The sequence below is a fragment of the Pinus tabuliformis genome, chromosome 5_2 (assembly GCF_031772625.1).
Source record: "Pinus tabuliformis cultivar Carrire ecotype Pingquan chromosome 5_2, CPIR1, whole genome shotgun sequence".
Taxonomy (NCBI): Eukaryota; Viridiplantae; Streptophyta; class Pinopsida; order Pinales; family Pinaceae; genus Pinus; species Pinus tabuliformis.
Genome location: NC_142306.1, coordinates 557,473,851 through 557,487,776, shown reverse-complemented (window position 1 = coordinate 557,487,776; position 13,926 = coordinate 557,473,851). Strand labels below are relative to the sequence as shown.

Here is a 13,926-nt window from a genome sequence, read left to right as displayed (position 1 = left end):
TGTTGGTATTTTTGTTATGATCTTCAAGTCCTAAATTTTCAAGGTCATTTTGAGGTCCTTAAACATGTTTTTTAGTGATTTGAAACCCTATCAATAATTGTATTTCTTATTTAGATATTTCCAGTGAGTTATTGTACACCTCAAATGAAGGTTGTATGCAAAAGTTGTGCCCTTGAGAAGTTGACATATCAACTAAACTACCTTGGGGCCTAGAAATCTTTTGGCGCTTCACCCCCTATGGTTAGGGTTTTGGTCCTTTAGGGTTATTTGTTTATGTTAAAATTCCTTTCCCTCAACTTGTTTTAATATCTTTTGTGAATGAGTGTGTGTGTGTGTGTGTTACATTTATTTTCCTACATTTCATATTGTTCTATATACAACCTAGACCATACCTAGCTCTAAGAACATAATATCACCAATATCCCCACTCAAACTGTAAGGATATGCTTAAGAGTTCATGTTTAGTGAATCATGATGTCATTCTTGAACCTTGACCCTCATAAGCTTCCTTTATGGTGTAAGGGCTAGGTTTACTCCTTCAAATATGTCTAGGGTCCAAAGAATCATGTAACTAGATCAAAAATCCCATAATGATACTTGTATCCCTAGTCAAAGGAAGTGATAACCTTAAGAGGTCTTATGTGGTGGTTTTAAGTGTTTTTTCATAGCCATGTATTCCATAAATATTACTTTAGGGTCTAATTATTGTATTTCCTCCCACGACCATGTCAAGGGCTTCAAGACTTATAACTCATGTTCAAACTATTCTAATGATGCTCGTATCCCTACTTGGAAGACAAGGATGCCCTCAATATGTTAAGTATGGTGGTTTGAGGTATTGGCCAAGGCCTTGATACTTAGAAGTAACCTTTAAGGCCTAAAGCCCAAGTTTTCTTCCTTTACCCTGTCAATGACCCTAGCACCCATACTTAATGCTCAAATCCTCTAATGTCATTAACATCCCCAATTAAAGGTGAAGGATATCGATTCGGAAACATAGATTAGTCACAAGGGCATGCACATGTTATTAGGCTCGTGCTACTTGATACACATGCACATTATTAAGAACGTGTACACACTCTATAATGCAAGCAAAGCCTTTTGTTTCAAATCTTTTTCGGCAAGAGTGACAACTTTAACATACATGTTTATTAATTTGGTTGCCTCATACTTAGGTTAAGAATGACAAACACGATGGATTAGGCTGAAAAAACATGCAAACTTTCATTTTTGTAAACAGCTCTCAATATCTTTATGTTTCATGTTGGTTTAGATTGCAAAGACATGAAAACCTCCATTTTTGTGAATGACTCTCAATATCACTATTTGTCATGTTATTTTTGTATAGATCACACAAATTCGTCCTTCATGAAACTATCAAAATTTAAAATTTAAAATGCATACATGTTTCATTAATGTTTAATATTTATTTCCTTAGCCATTTTGAGAATAATTTACAATCACATTGTTTGATTATGTCAAGAAGCTCTTACCCTCCACGAACAAGAGGAATTGCAAATTCAAGGATTATATATATATATATATATATATACCCTTAATAATGTATTCTCTTGCAAATTTTATGAAGAAAAATCTATCATATAGATACTCAACACGTGTACTAACATGAACATATTTATTACATTTTGCATAAAAGTAACACACTGTTAGAAAAACTCAATTTTCACACAGCCATATGCAAATTCTATAAATAGTTTAAATTAATAAATTGTTCTTCTTTCATATTTGTCTTGATAACTAAGACATCCCATTTTATTAACTCAAGCCCATGTGTAAATCATGGTTAATTTTTATTTTTTTTATTGTGAAAAATTAATATATTTCATTAATAAAAATGAAAATTACATGTTGTAGATATATCCATAGGCATTAAGAAAAATTGCTTATAACTTTTGTTGTGGGGATAAACCACATTTACTACTTCCCAAGATCTAACAGCAACATGAAATGTGACTAATCCAAAAAACATTATAAAAGACAACTCTATTTAAAAAAAAACACATAAAAAACAAACCAAAAGAGACTCATCCAAACCATCATTAACTTACACTAACCTAAATAAAAACAAATGTCAAACCATCATTAACTTACACCCACTCTACATAGTTAATTTAATTATTTTAATAATTATTAAAATTTTAGAATTAATAATAAACCAATATTATGAACCCAAAAAACAATTATTTAGCAGCGCTTGTGTCACTCTAGTCGGCCTTAAAAGCAACATAGGGCTGCGAAACGATACTTTCCACAAACTCGCAATGGTTGCCATATCTTTCCGTTCTCTATTTATTAGACAATCGTTTTGTCATTTCTTTTATTCCATGGAGTAATCGTTCTACAATTCTGAGGCAAGACTTGGGATTAAAACAAACAGACATTTCTACTGGAAAACCAGAACCAGAAACACATTAAAGCAAAGTTGTAACATGGCGCTCGGGGATAAAATTAAAGGCGACCGCAAAGGATTTACTCCAAAAGACACCAGTAAAGATGGTCAATTAGGAAAGGAAAATCTTCATAGGAGGACTAATAGCTGTTTTGACATTCTAGGTGGTGCTGGAGCAGTTCAACCATTGGCAGAGCGGCGGCCCAACAATTTGCCATTGTCAGACCGAAATTGTCTTAGCGTCGAGCGACGCTATAAGGTGCTCAAATCTGAAGAGGGAGCTTCAACTGATATCAGTGCGCGTAATGACACCAGGTCAGAGGATCTTGTTTTCTGGTTATGCAATTCTGAAAGCGTTTTTAATTTTCAATGTGTGAAGTAGAGTTTGGGGTTTGTCGGGTTTTTAAAGCAACAAGATTTGCTTTGTTCAAGATGCAAAATCATGAAAGATCCAATTTTTGGCACTTCTGGATTCTCATTTTATCTTAAAGAGTTATGGATACTCATCTTTAAGAATTTCTTGTATTCTATTGTTGAATCATTTTTTTAAGTTTTTGCTGTTTCTTTGCAGTCATGGAAGCGGAAGGGGAAGCAAAAAATTATCGGTGAGCTTATATTGTTTCTCTTTTATCATTGATATACGCTATCTGCCTTTCTTTTCTGGTTTCCAGGAAATTTTACTGGATCTCAGAGCAAAAGCTTGTATTTAGAAGGAACTGAGTTTTCTCAGATTATTTAAACTGATTTTCATGATTTTTTTATGAATTCGGACTGATAAACATAGTATGATTTCACATTTGTTTCAGAGTCATGATTCCTCCAAAAATTCAACACCACGTAAGAGCACAAGCAGGATCACCTCTCCACAGCCTTTTAGGCTACTAACAGAGGTAGAAACATAATTATGATAATATCCTTTTCTTTACCCTTTCAACTCATTTAAATAATGCACTTATTCAGACTACTAACAGAGATAGAAACATAATTATGATAATATCCTTTTCTTTACCCTTTCAATTAATTTAAATAATTCACTTATGGGTTGTTCTGGCCATATGTCCAGCACTGTACCTGTAGCTATACCTAATTATTGCTAGAGCCATTGGGCAGTAAAATGTTTCACAATAAACCAATGTCTATGCATACAGTTGAGAAACATAACATCTATTGTTTTGCAGAAAAGAGGCCAACTGAAAGAGCAACAATTTATGAGAAAGCTACGACAGCAAATGGAGGAGGAGGTAAAGCCCAAAATACCAATTGCACAAAGGTTGCCCCTTACAACTGATGAACCACAGGCAAGTCTTAAATTTATGAAAGCCAGTTTATGTATTATGGTGATGACAGTTTTGGTTGACTGAATTCCTATTTCAAAAGTTTAATATGCTATCCAAAGTCTTTTATTTGAATTATATTATAAGGTGCATTTTGGCAAATTTACAGATTCCGAGAAAGCCCCCAGTGAAAAAGCAAACTAAGCCATTGAATATAAAGCTTCACACAGAATCCAGAGCATCTGAAAGGGCTGAATTCGATCACTTTGTATCTCCAAACCCTGTTCCTAAATGATTTTGTGCATTTCAGTTTAGCATCTTCGTTGAAATAAAGCTTCTTTAATGATAATTATTCTTTTGATGCCTGGAATAGGTTGATGAAAAGCTTTCCTATATCGAGCAACAAAAGCAGGAAGAGCTACGAATCAAGAAGGTATAGGTTTCATTGCATATGAATTTGTTGTAAGTTATATGGTTTTTATTCTGAAACTTAATATGATTATGGATGTTTGATCTTAGATTTTTGTCTTTCTGATTAATCACATTATTAAGTTATACTAGAAGTTTGGAACCATTTAATGTGGTTTATCTTAGAGACAAATGTGAAAAAATCTGTCTTGAAAATGAATCACATTAAATGGTGATATAATTAATACTAAAAACAATTATCTTTATAATCATAAATTTTGACAACATTTTAAAATCTTATATACAAACAATGTCTAATTAAATTTTATAGTATTTTGACAAAAATATATCTATTTTATTATAAACTAACCTGAATGACATAATCAGCTAGCTGAGGAAGAAGAAATTAAAAGATTGAGAGAAGAGATGATTCCACAAGCTCAAGGCATGCCCTTCTTCGATCAGCCATTTATGCCAAAAAAGTATGTTGTATTCTTACCGAAATTTAATTTTTATATGCTGTTTCAGCATTATAAAACAGGGAATCAATTTTGTCATTATTAAAATTAAAATTGCTTTTGTTACAGGTCTACGAAGCCTCTGACTGTGGCGAAGGAACCTAAATTGCACTCTCATCGCCATACATGAAGCTTCTCATAAAATGGGCTGCACACCTTAAAGTTGCAACGGAGGGACAGTGACCCAAAATTCATCATTAGGCCAAATTTGTTGAAACAGCTTGTTTTAATAATTTATATATTTAAAAAAAATATTAACTATGAAATTTTTAACCACCGGTCTCCACACTCAATTCTAAAAGTTAGTCAAAGCATGCATCCACGATCCCATTCCCTGGCTCTTACAACCCTCAACACAACATAGCATTATTCACTAGGCCAAGAAAGTCCTTGGTAAATTTAATGATAGAAAACATTAAATCATAAATAATCATAAAATATTAAAACATTATGCACATTGTTTTTATTTTTGGGAAAATTTCAACCCGAGGAAAAAACTGACTTAAATGAATTCCATTAGTCCTTGGCCAAAACCTTAGACTAATGTAATTTTTAAATGTATACAATTAATTGTTGCAAAAATAATCTTAATAAAATATAAAATATATAATGGCACACACACAAATTTACAAATATTTTACTCTTTAAACTTAATCAAGAAAACCAAGCAAGCTTTTTTTCATTATATTTATGTATAATGTATTATAATACAATATACATCCTACAAAATATGAAACACCAATGAAAGCATAGTTCCATAAACAAAACTACAAAACATGGGAAAAGCCACCATGCGTCACAAAATTGTGTTTAATGAACTCGTTGAAGATTGTAACCATCTACAAATAATACTTGCAAACAAATTCCTTAAAAAATAGAAAATTTACAATGGTAAGAATAGAAAATATACACTAATTTTTCTCGTGGAACCCTAAACTGGGAAAACCATATTTATTTTTCATTATATTCCTCTCAATGTTACAATACATTATTTGCATGCAAAAGCATTCATAAACCTCCAATCCATTCACCTCCATTAGAACTTAATCATAGTTCCTGTCACTTGATGTACAAAACCACCCAAAAAAGCACTACCCCGAATTTGCAGTCCCCCTTGAACCCCCTTTGTTTGTGGTGCATATAATTCATGCAAATCATATAACACAAACCCAACAATCTTAGGCCTAAAAGAAACTTTTAACCCTATACAGGTTAGTGTTAGGTAAACTTGACTTAGGATAGAGTCAAAGTTGACCAGGTTAAATAGTGAGGTTTTGGGGCACATGGTATTATGCATCCATAGTGTTCTGCCCATGGTATTATATGTAATGGAGCTTATAAAAGGCTGGAAAGAATTCATTGTAATGTAAGAGACTTGGAGGTGAGCGGTGAAGTCTCACATGGTCAGATTGGCCAGATTTTGGCCAATGCTAATAAGATCTTATTAGGTTGCGTTTTTCCCCAGATTTGGGGTTTTCCCAGATAAACATTTGTGCTTATGTATTTATGTTTGTTGCTGGTTATTTTCATATTTATTCCTCTCAGTAATTATTTATGTTATGTTGTAAATTTCTTAACAACTGGTATCAGAGCCAGTTTCCTTGCAAGATCGTGGATCGTTTTATTAGCCAATATTGTTCATGATGTTGAAACATTGTGGAAAGAGAGTGATTTGATTAGATCTGTCACATCTGATGTTTGAATATGTAGATTCAGTGGTTGCATGCTTCCATAAAATCAAATATGGTTTAGATCTCAAGTTTAGAGCGAGGTTTCCCCTAAATGGCCTGCTAGTCCTCGGAGAGATCTTTCCAATGGGCTATCATGCGCGTCAAACGGAGATAGTACGGCCAATTCGCGACCCCGGGAAGTTGATGTATCAACTTACCCAAAAACGGGGCCCACAATTTGGCGTTTCATCTTCTAGGGTTAGGTTTTGGAATGTGAAGGGTTTTCCATTGTTTCTCAACAATAAATAGGCCCTCGAGCCTCATTGTAAGACAATTCGAAACAGTTCAGAGGCATGTAGCCGACACATCTCTTCTCAGAGATAAGCTACCATCGCCCTAGCTGGTTTATTTCTATTTGTAAACATATTTCAATATTCTCCATTAATGAAATGAAGTATTATTTCCGCTGCATCTCTGTTTTTATGGTTATCACATCTTTGTATTTATGGTTATCTCTGTAATCTATTGCGTTCCTGCTTAAATCCGGATCAGTGGTATCAGAGCGGTCTGCTTCTTCTCTGTTTTTCTTTGCATGTCCCCAACGAGGTCGGGATATAAGGAGTTAGGGCTTGAATTGGTTGAACCTTTGCAAGACCAGCCTCGCAAATCTCGACGACCTCCCATTGCGGATGAGAAGAAAGATGAGGGGGCAGGAGATCCTATCAGAATATTGCTCGAAGAAGCCCTCGAGCGACAAAGGAACGCGATGATGGACAACTTTGCCCAAATCCTTCAGCGGCTACCTAGAGGCGACGCATCGGCTTCCAACAGTTACTCTGGAAATGCCACACCGTTTAAGGTATAAGTAAATTTTGAAATCCCCATCTTCGAGGGTCAAATAGATGCAGATGCCGTAGATAAATGGTTAAATCTGCTCGATGGGTATTTTTCTGTTCATGAATTTTCAAGTCGGGAAAAGATCGTTTTCGCTCTTCTCAAAGTAGCCCCCCACGTCAAGGACTGGTGGGAAACCTACTGCGAACAGAAGGATGAAAGTACAAGCTCACTATTTTCAGCCACACCCACTTGGAATGACTTCCGGGATGCAATCAAGGAGCAGTACTACCCTGTCAAAAGCTATGAGGACAAATACATCAAATGGACCACACTGCGGCAGGGACGAGACCAAGATGTGCCGGAGTTCACAAACATTTTTCATACCCTTCGCACACAATTGGGTATCAAAGATTCTGAGCTGCATCTGGTACTCAAATACCGCGGCTGCCTACACAGATACATCCAGGAAGAGATGGAGTTCTTGAACATCTCCTCACTCGGCACAGCATACTGATACGCTGTCAAAATCGAGCAAAAGTTCAAATAGAAGAAGCGAGACTTTGGATCTGCAAATTCAAAGCCCAACGGACAAAGCCAAGGCGGGGTGACCCAAGACAACTCGTCAGAAAAGAACAACACCACGAAGTCGAAGAAGGACACAGGAAAGTGGTGTGAGTTCCACAAGAGTCCCACTCATTACACAAGTGAGTGTCGGACCAAGCAGTCGCTGGTGGCCGAGTTGAAGGCTTCCGAATCAGATGCATGTTTCGACTCTGAGTCAGAACCCGACAAGGGGAATGACAAAGGGAAGCAGATCATTGATGCGGATCCCAGCGCCACTGTTGCTACTGCCAAGATCCAGAAAAATGAGTCCGAAGATCCAGAGGAGGGGAACGTCTTTTCCACTCACAGATGTGGGTGAAGGGTTCGCCGCTGCAATTCATTGTCGACAGTGGCAGCCAAAAGAACCTCATTTCAGCAGAGGTCGTGAAGCGGTTGGGCCTACCAACTACACCACACCCACAGCCGTACAGTATCTGTTGGCTTCACGAAGGACGAGATCTCAAAGTTCGCCAGCAGTGCCACCTTCCCTATAGCATCAAGCCCTTCACAGATGAGGTATTGTGTGATGTTACACCTCTGGATGTTTGTGATGTACTATTAGGCCAGCCATACTTGTGGAGGCGACATGCTGTGTATGAGTCAAGGCCTCGTGCTGTCATCATTTCTTTGGATAATTCATTATACAGGATACCAGAGGTAGCCCCACCTACCGCCACCTCTTTGATTACTGCTAAGAAAGGCAGCAAGCTCATCTCACAGACTAGGAAATTTATTTTCTGTCTGGTTCACTCCCAAAGTAAGGGGAAGATCACTGCTACATCCATGACCCCAGCGAAGGGTTCCTCCACACAGCAGCAGCAACAGAGGGATACAGTCGTGACATAACGCAGGAACAACTTCTCCTTACCCGGAGGGGTACCACACAAGTTTCAGGTGGACGACAAAGTTTGGTTACATTTGCAGAGGGAGCACCTTACCAGAACCCATCAGAAACTCAGACCACTTCGACATGGTCCTTACACCAGTAACAAGGCTGCGGGAAATAATGCTTTGAAGCACAGCATTCCTCCATTCCTTCGCTTGCACCGAGTGTTCAATGTGGACCGTCACCGACCATGCTCCCCACCATTTCTGGACACATCAAAGATTGCAGAACAGCTCACCAGAGACCCAGATCAACAGAAGCTTCCTCATCTCAGGGACGAACTCAACGCAATGGGGGCCATTGCTTCCTAAGGGGGGAGGAATGATCCAGGTGGATGTTGGTGGCCACCCACCTATCCCATTTGGACCCCTACAACTGTCTCTTTTAGTTTTTCAGTTTCCTTAATTATAACATAGTTTACTATTTTTAGCAGTTTTTCGGGAAATCCACCGCCAGCGATTTTTCTGATAAAAATCGTCTTTTCCGTCGTAGTCCTCCGAGAGATCTTTCCAACGGGTTATCATGCGCGTCAAACGGAGATAGTACAACCAATTCGCGACCCCGGGAAGTTGATGTATCAACTTACCCAAAAACGGGGCCCACAATTTGGCGTTTCATCTTCTAGGGTTAGGTTTTGGAATGTGAAGGGTTTTCCATTGTTTCTCAACAATAAATAGGCCCTCGAGCTTCATTGTAAGACAGTTCGAAACAGTTCAGAGGCATGTAGCCGACACATCTCTTCTCAGAGATAAGCTACCATCGCCCTAGCTGGTTTATTTCTATTTGTAAACATATTTCAATATTCTCCATTAATGAAATGAAGTATTATTTCCGCTGCATCTCTGTTTTTATGGTTATCGCATCTCTGTATTTATGGTTATCTCTGTAATCTATTGCGTTCCTGCTTAAATCCGGATCAAAGTTAGGTCTGAGGTACGGGACTCTGGTGACGAGATACTCGTAGGTCGTTGAAGCTGGTTACAGGTTCGAATATCTGAGAGAGATCTTGTTTCTTGTCATCTTTCTATGGTTTTCTTAATCCTTCCGAATGCAAGCTAATTCAAACACCGTGGAGAGCAGCGCCCAAGGCCTGGGTAAGAGCTTGCTGGAGATATCTTGGCTTGACTATGTTTTGAGTCTTTTCGTAAATGGCAAGGGAGGATCTAGGGGCGATGATGGGGTCGGCTGTCGGTTTGAGGGAAAATTCGCAATTGTTGATGCTCTTGACTACATCTCTGGCCGTCTTGATTGGTTGCGTTTTGTTCCTTGTTTAGCAGAGAGGGGGATCGGCTCCCTCGAAGCCGTCGGAGAAGCCAACCCTCTTGGTGAAGTCACCCCAAGCGAGGGTTTCAAGGACTCATCTCAGAAATTAAAGGTAGTTAAACTTGGCAAGAAGCAGCAAAGAAACGAAACAAGGATGCCTGCAATTGAGAGAGGATGGTCAGAATCACAACAGCAATAAACAAAAAAAATAATTAATGAATTCAAAATTATTGCATGTAAATGGGCATACTACTATAAGACCTAGTAAGGCATGTGTACCCCTGGGTAATCACCAGTAAAGTTTGGGTTAGACCTAGGTGATAGGGGGATGTCGAGTTAACAATACCCCAAGTAAAAACTCTGAGGGGGGTAAGGGCTAGAGTGAGTGGGATTGTCTCACTTAGCAGGTTTGGCTGGAGTTAGTCAAGGAACCCCAAGTCAAGTTTAAGGGGGGAATTGTTAGGTAAACTTGACTCAGGATAGAGTCAAAGTTGACCAGGTTAAACAGTGATGGTTTTGGGGCACATGGTATTGTGCACCCATAGTATTCTGCCTGTGGTATTATATGTAATGGAGCTTATAAAAGGCTGGAAGGACTTCATTGTAATGTAAGAGACCTGGAGGTGAGAGGTGAAGGCTCACTTGGTCAGATTGGCCAGGGTTTTGGCCAATCCTAATAAGATCTTATTAGGTTGGGTTTCTCCCCGGATTTGGGGTTTTCCTGGATAAACATTTGTGCTTATGTGTTTATGTTTGTTGCTGGTTATTTTTATATTTATTCCTCTCAGTAATTATTTATGTTATGCTGTAAATTTCTTAACAACTATTATCAGAGCCAGTTTCCATGCAAGATCGTGGATCGTTTTGGTAGCCAATATCGTTCATCATGTTGAAACATTGTGGAAAGAGAGTGATTTGATTAGATCTGTCACATCTGATGTTTGAAGATGTAGATTCAGTGGTTGCGCGCTTCCATAAAATCAAATATGGTGTAGGTTTCCCCTAAATGGCCTGCTAGTCGATGGCAGCGAGCAGTAATGGTTAAGGCCATGGATCAAGTGACAAGGTCTGAGATTCTACAGCAGACTATGGATTGAAGTGCATTGACAAATCCGGAGTCACAGGCGGCGAAGGAAGTACCAATTCTCATTATGAAGGAGCTAGAGTCGGTAAGATCTGGATCTCAATATCGACTACCGAGAGTCTGGCATGACACATCAATAACGCATCAGAGGAAGGTTAGGTTTGAGGTACAAGGCTTCGGTGACGAGGCTGGTGACGAGATACTCGCAGGTCGTTGAAGCTGGTTATAGGTTCGAATATTCAAGAGTGATCATGTTTCTTGTCATCTTTCTGTGGTTTTCTTGATCCTTCCGAATGCAGGCTAATTCAAACACCATGGAGAGCGGTGCCCAGGGCCTGGGTAAGAGCTTGCTGGAGATATCTTGGCTTGACTATGTTTTGACTCTTTTCGTAAATGGCAAGGGGGGATCTAGGGGCGATGATAGGGTCGACTGTCGGTTTGAGGGAAAATTCACAACTGTTGATGCTCTTGACTACATCTCTGGCCGTCTTGATTGGTTGCATTTTGTTCCTTGTTTGGCGGAGAGGGGGATCGGCTCACTCGAAGCCGTCAAAGAAGCCAACACTCCTGGTGAAGTCACCCCAAGCAAGCATTTCAAGGACTCATCTCAGAAATTAAAGGCAGTTAAACTTGGCAAGAAGCAGCAAAGAAACGAAAAAAATTAAAAAATTAATGAAGTCAAAATTATTGCATGTAAATGGGCATTCTACTGTAAGACCTCGTAAGGCATGTGTACCCTTGGGTAATCACCAGTAAATTTTGGGTTAGACCTAGATGATAGGGGGGATTTCAGGTTAACAATACCCCGGGTAAAAACTCTGAGGGGGGTAAGGGCTAGAGTGAGTGGGATTGTCAGGTTTGGTTGGAGTTAGTCAAGGAACCCCAACTCAAGTTTAAGGGGGGAATTGTTAGGTAAACTTGACTCGGGATATAGTCAAAGTTGACAAAGTTAAACAACGATGGTTTTGGGGCACATGGTATCGTGCACCCATAGTATTATGCCTGTGGTATTATATGTAATGGAGCTTATAAAAGGCTGGAAGGACTTCATTGTAATGTAAGAGACCTAGAGGTGAGTGGTGAAGGCTCACTTGGTCGGATTGGCTAGGGTTTTGGCCAATGTTAATAAGATATTATTAGGTGGGATTTTTTCTCGAATTTGGGGTTTTCCTGGATAAACATTTGTGCTTATGTGTTTATGTTTGTTTCTGGTTATTTTTATATTTATTCCTCTCAGTAATTATTTATGTTATGCTCTAAATTTCTTAACAGTTAGACCTAAAACAAGTTTGCAGTTTCCCCTTGAACCCCCTTTGTTCGTGGTGCATATAAGTCGTGAAAATAATATAACATAGACCCAACGATTTGCTTAATACAAATTAGACCAACAAACAAATTCTTGAGAAAAAACAAAAAAATACAATGGCAAGAATGGAAAATATCCATAAAGTTGAACCCAAAACTAAAACTGGGAAAACCAGATTGTTTTTTAATTGTATTCCTTTCATTTTTATAATACATTATATACATGTTGAATTATTCATGAACCCTAATCCATTAACCATGGAATATAACATAATTGAAGTTCCTTTGACCGAATCTACAAAACCATGGGTAAAACCATCATGCATAAAACCATGCGCAAAAAATATTCTTTTGAGGCATTGCCCCAAACCCCGCGCAGGGGGATACCAAGGCCCCCCTCGAAACCTCCTTTGTTCATGGTGAATGTAAGTCATGCAAAGAATATAACACACACCCAACATTCTCCCACTTGTTATTTTCTTTGCACACATGAGGCTAAAGGAGTGCATAAGCAAAATTTTAGGGAAATAAAGCCCATTGTTTCGGTATATCAAGGGAACTTATCAATGCTAAGATTTTGTTAATGCATTTGCAACCTTCTCCAAAGTGTCCACCTTTTCCAACAACACCTTTTTGTCTTCAACCATATCCCTCACAAAGTGATATTGAACATCTATATGCTTTGACTTTGAATGATAAACAAAGTTCTTTTCGAAGAAAATTGCACTTTGGTTGTCATATCCTATCCTTATAGCTTGTTGTACCAACCCCATACCTGAACACAATCTCTATAACCAAATTACTCGCTTTCTTGCATGAGTGGCTACCATTTATTCAACTTATGTAGTTGAAAGTGCCAATATAGACTGTCTCTTTCTCATTTAACTTATTGCTCCACCAAATAGCTTAAACACATGCCCACTTTTAGATATTTTGTGATCCAGATCTCCAACCTAGTATGTCAACAAAGCCACGTATGTCCAACACCATCTAATCTTGGTCTTCCTTGGTAGCACAAACCATAATCACTAGTGCCATGCAAATAATTGAAAACCTACTTTACTATTTTCCAATGCTTCTTCCCTAGTTTTGACATAAACCTACTCAAGACTCTCACTGCATGTGCAATGTCTGGTCTAGTACAAACCATTGTCTACGTCAAACTTCATTTTTCACTTGCATATGGAACACAAGACACGTCCTCTTCCTCTTCCTGTGTCATGGGACATTGTTCTACAAATAGCTTTACATCTACAAGAATAAGAACCTTCATCGGTTTATTATCTTGTATATTAAGCCTTTGTAATATTGTCTCGACATACTTCCTTTGATTTAATAGAGTTTCCTCTTTGCCCTATCTCTTTCAATTTCCATTGCCGCAAAATAAGTTTTGCGGCACCAAGATCCTCCATGTTGAATTTAGAGGACAATTCGGTCTTGATAATTTCTCTGTCATTTCCAATCAACAACATATCATTTACATACAAGACCAAATAAATAACATGATCACAAACTAATTTATAATACACGAAGTGATTCACTTTGCCCCTTGTGAAGCCAATTCCCTATATATATGTATCATTCTTTTGATATCACATCCTTAGCGACTGCTTTAACATATACACAGACTTTTTTACCCTGCATATTGCCATTTTATTACCTTTCACT

At 38.2% G+C, this 13,926-nt stretch overlaps 1 protein-coding gene across 1 annotated transcript; it reads left to right on the top strand.

The window, feature by feature from the left end:
* The first annotated feature begins 2,351 nt into the window (after positions 1–2,351).
* On the top strand, positions 2,352–4,123 carry LOC149160180 (uncharacterized). The gene is made up of 5 exons (XM_089434530.1): positions 2,352–2,725; positions 2,982–3,015; positions 3,589–3,708; positions 3,854–3,952; positions 4,058–4,123. The coding sequence occupies exons 1-5, from the start codon at positions 2,451–2,453 to the stop codon at positions 4,121–4,123; spliced, it is 594 nt and encodes a 197-aa protein (XP_089290656.1). The 5' UTR covers positions 2,352–2,450.
* Positions 4,124–13,926: the final 9,803 nt, after the last annotated feature.

Coding starts and splice junctions, on each gene's coding strand:
- LOC149160180 (XM_089434530.1), top strand. CDS start 2,451: ATGGCGCTCGGGGATAAAATTAAAGGCGACCGCAAAGGATTTACTCCA. Junction 3,709..3,853: donor TTACAACTGATGAACCACAG/GCAAGTCTTAAA, acceptor GCAAATTTACAG/ATTCCGAGAAAGCCCCCAGT. Junction 3,953..4,057: donor GGGCTGAATTCGATCACTTT/GTATCTCCAAAC, acceptor TGCCTGGAATAG/GTTGATGAAAAGCTTTCCTA.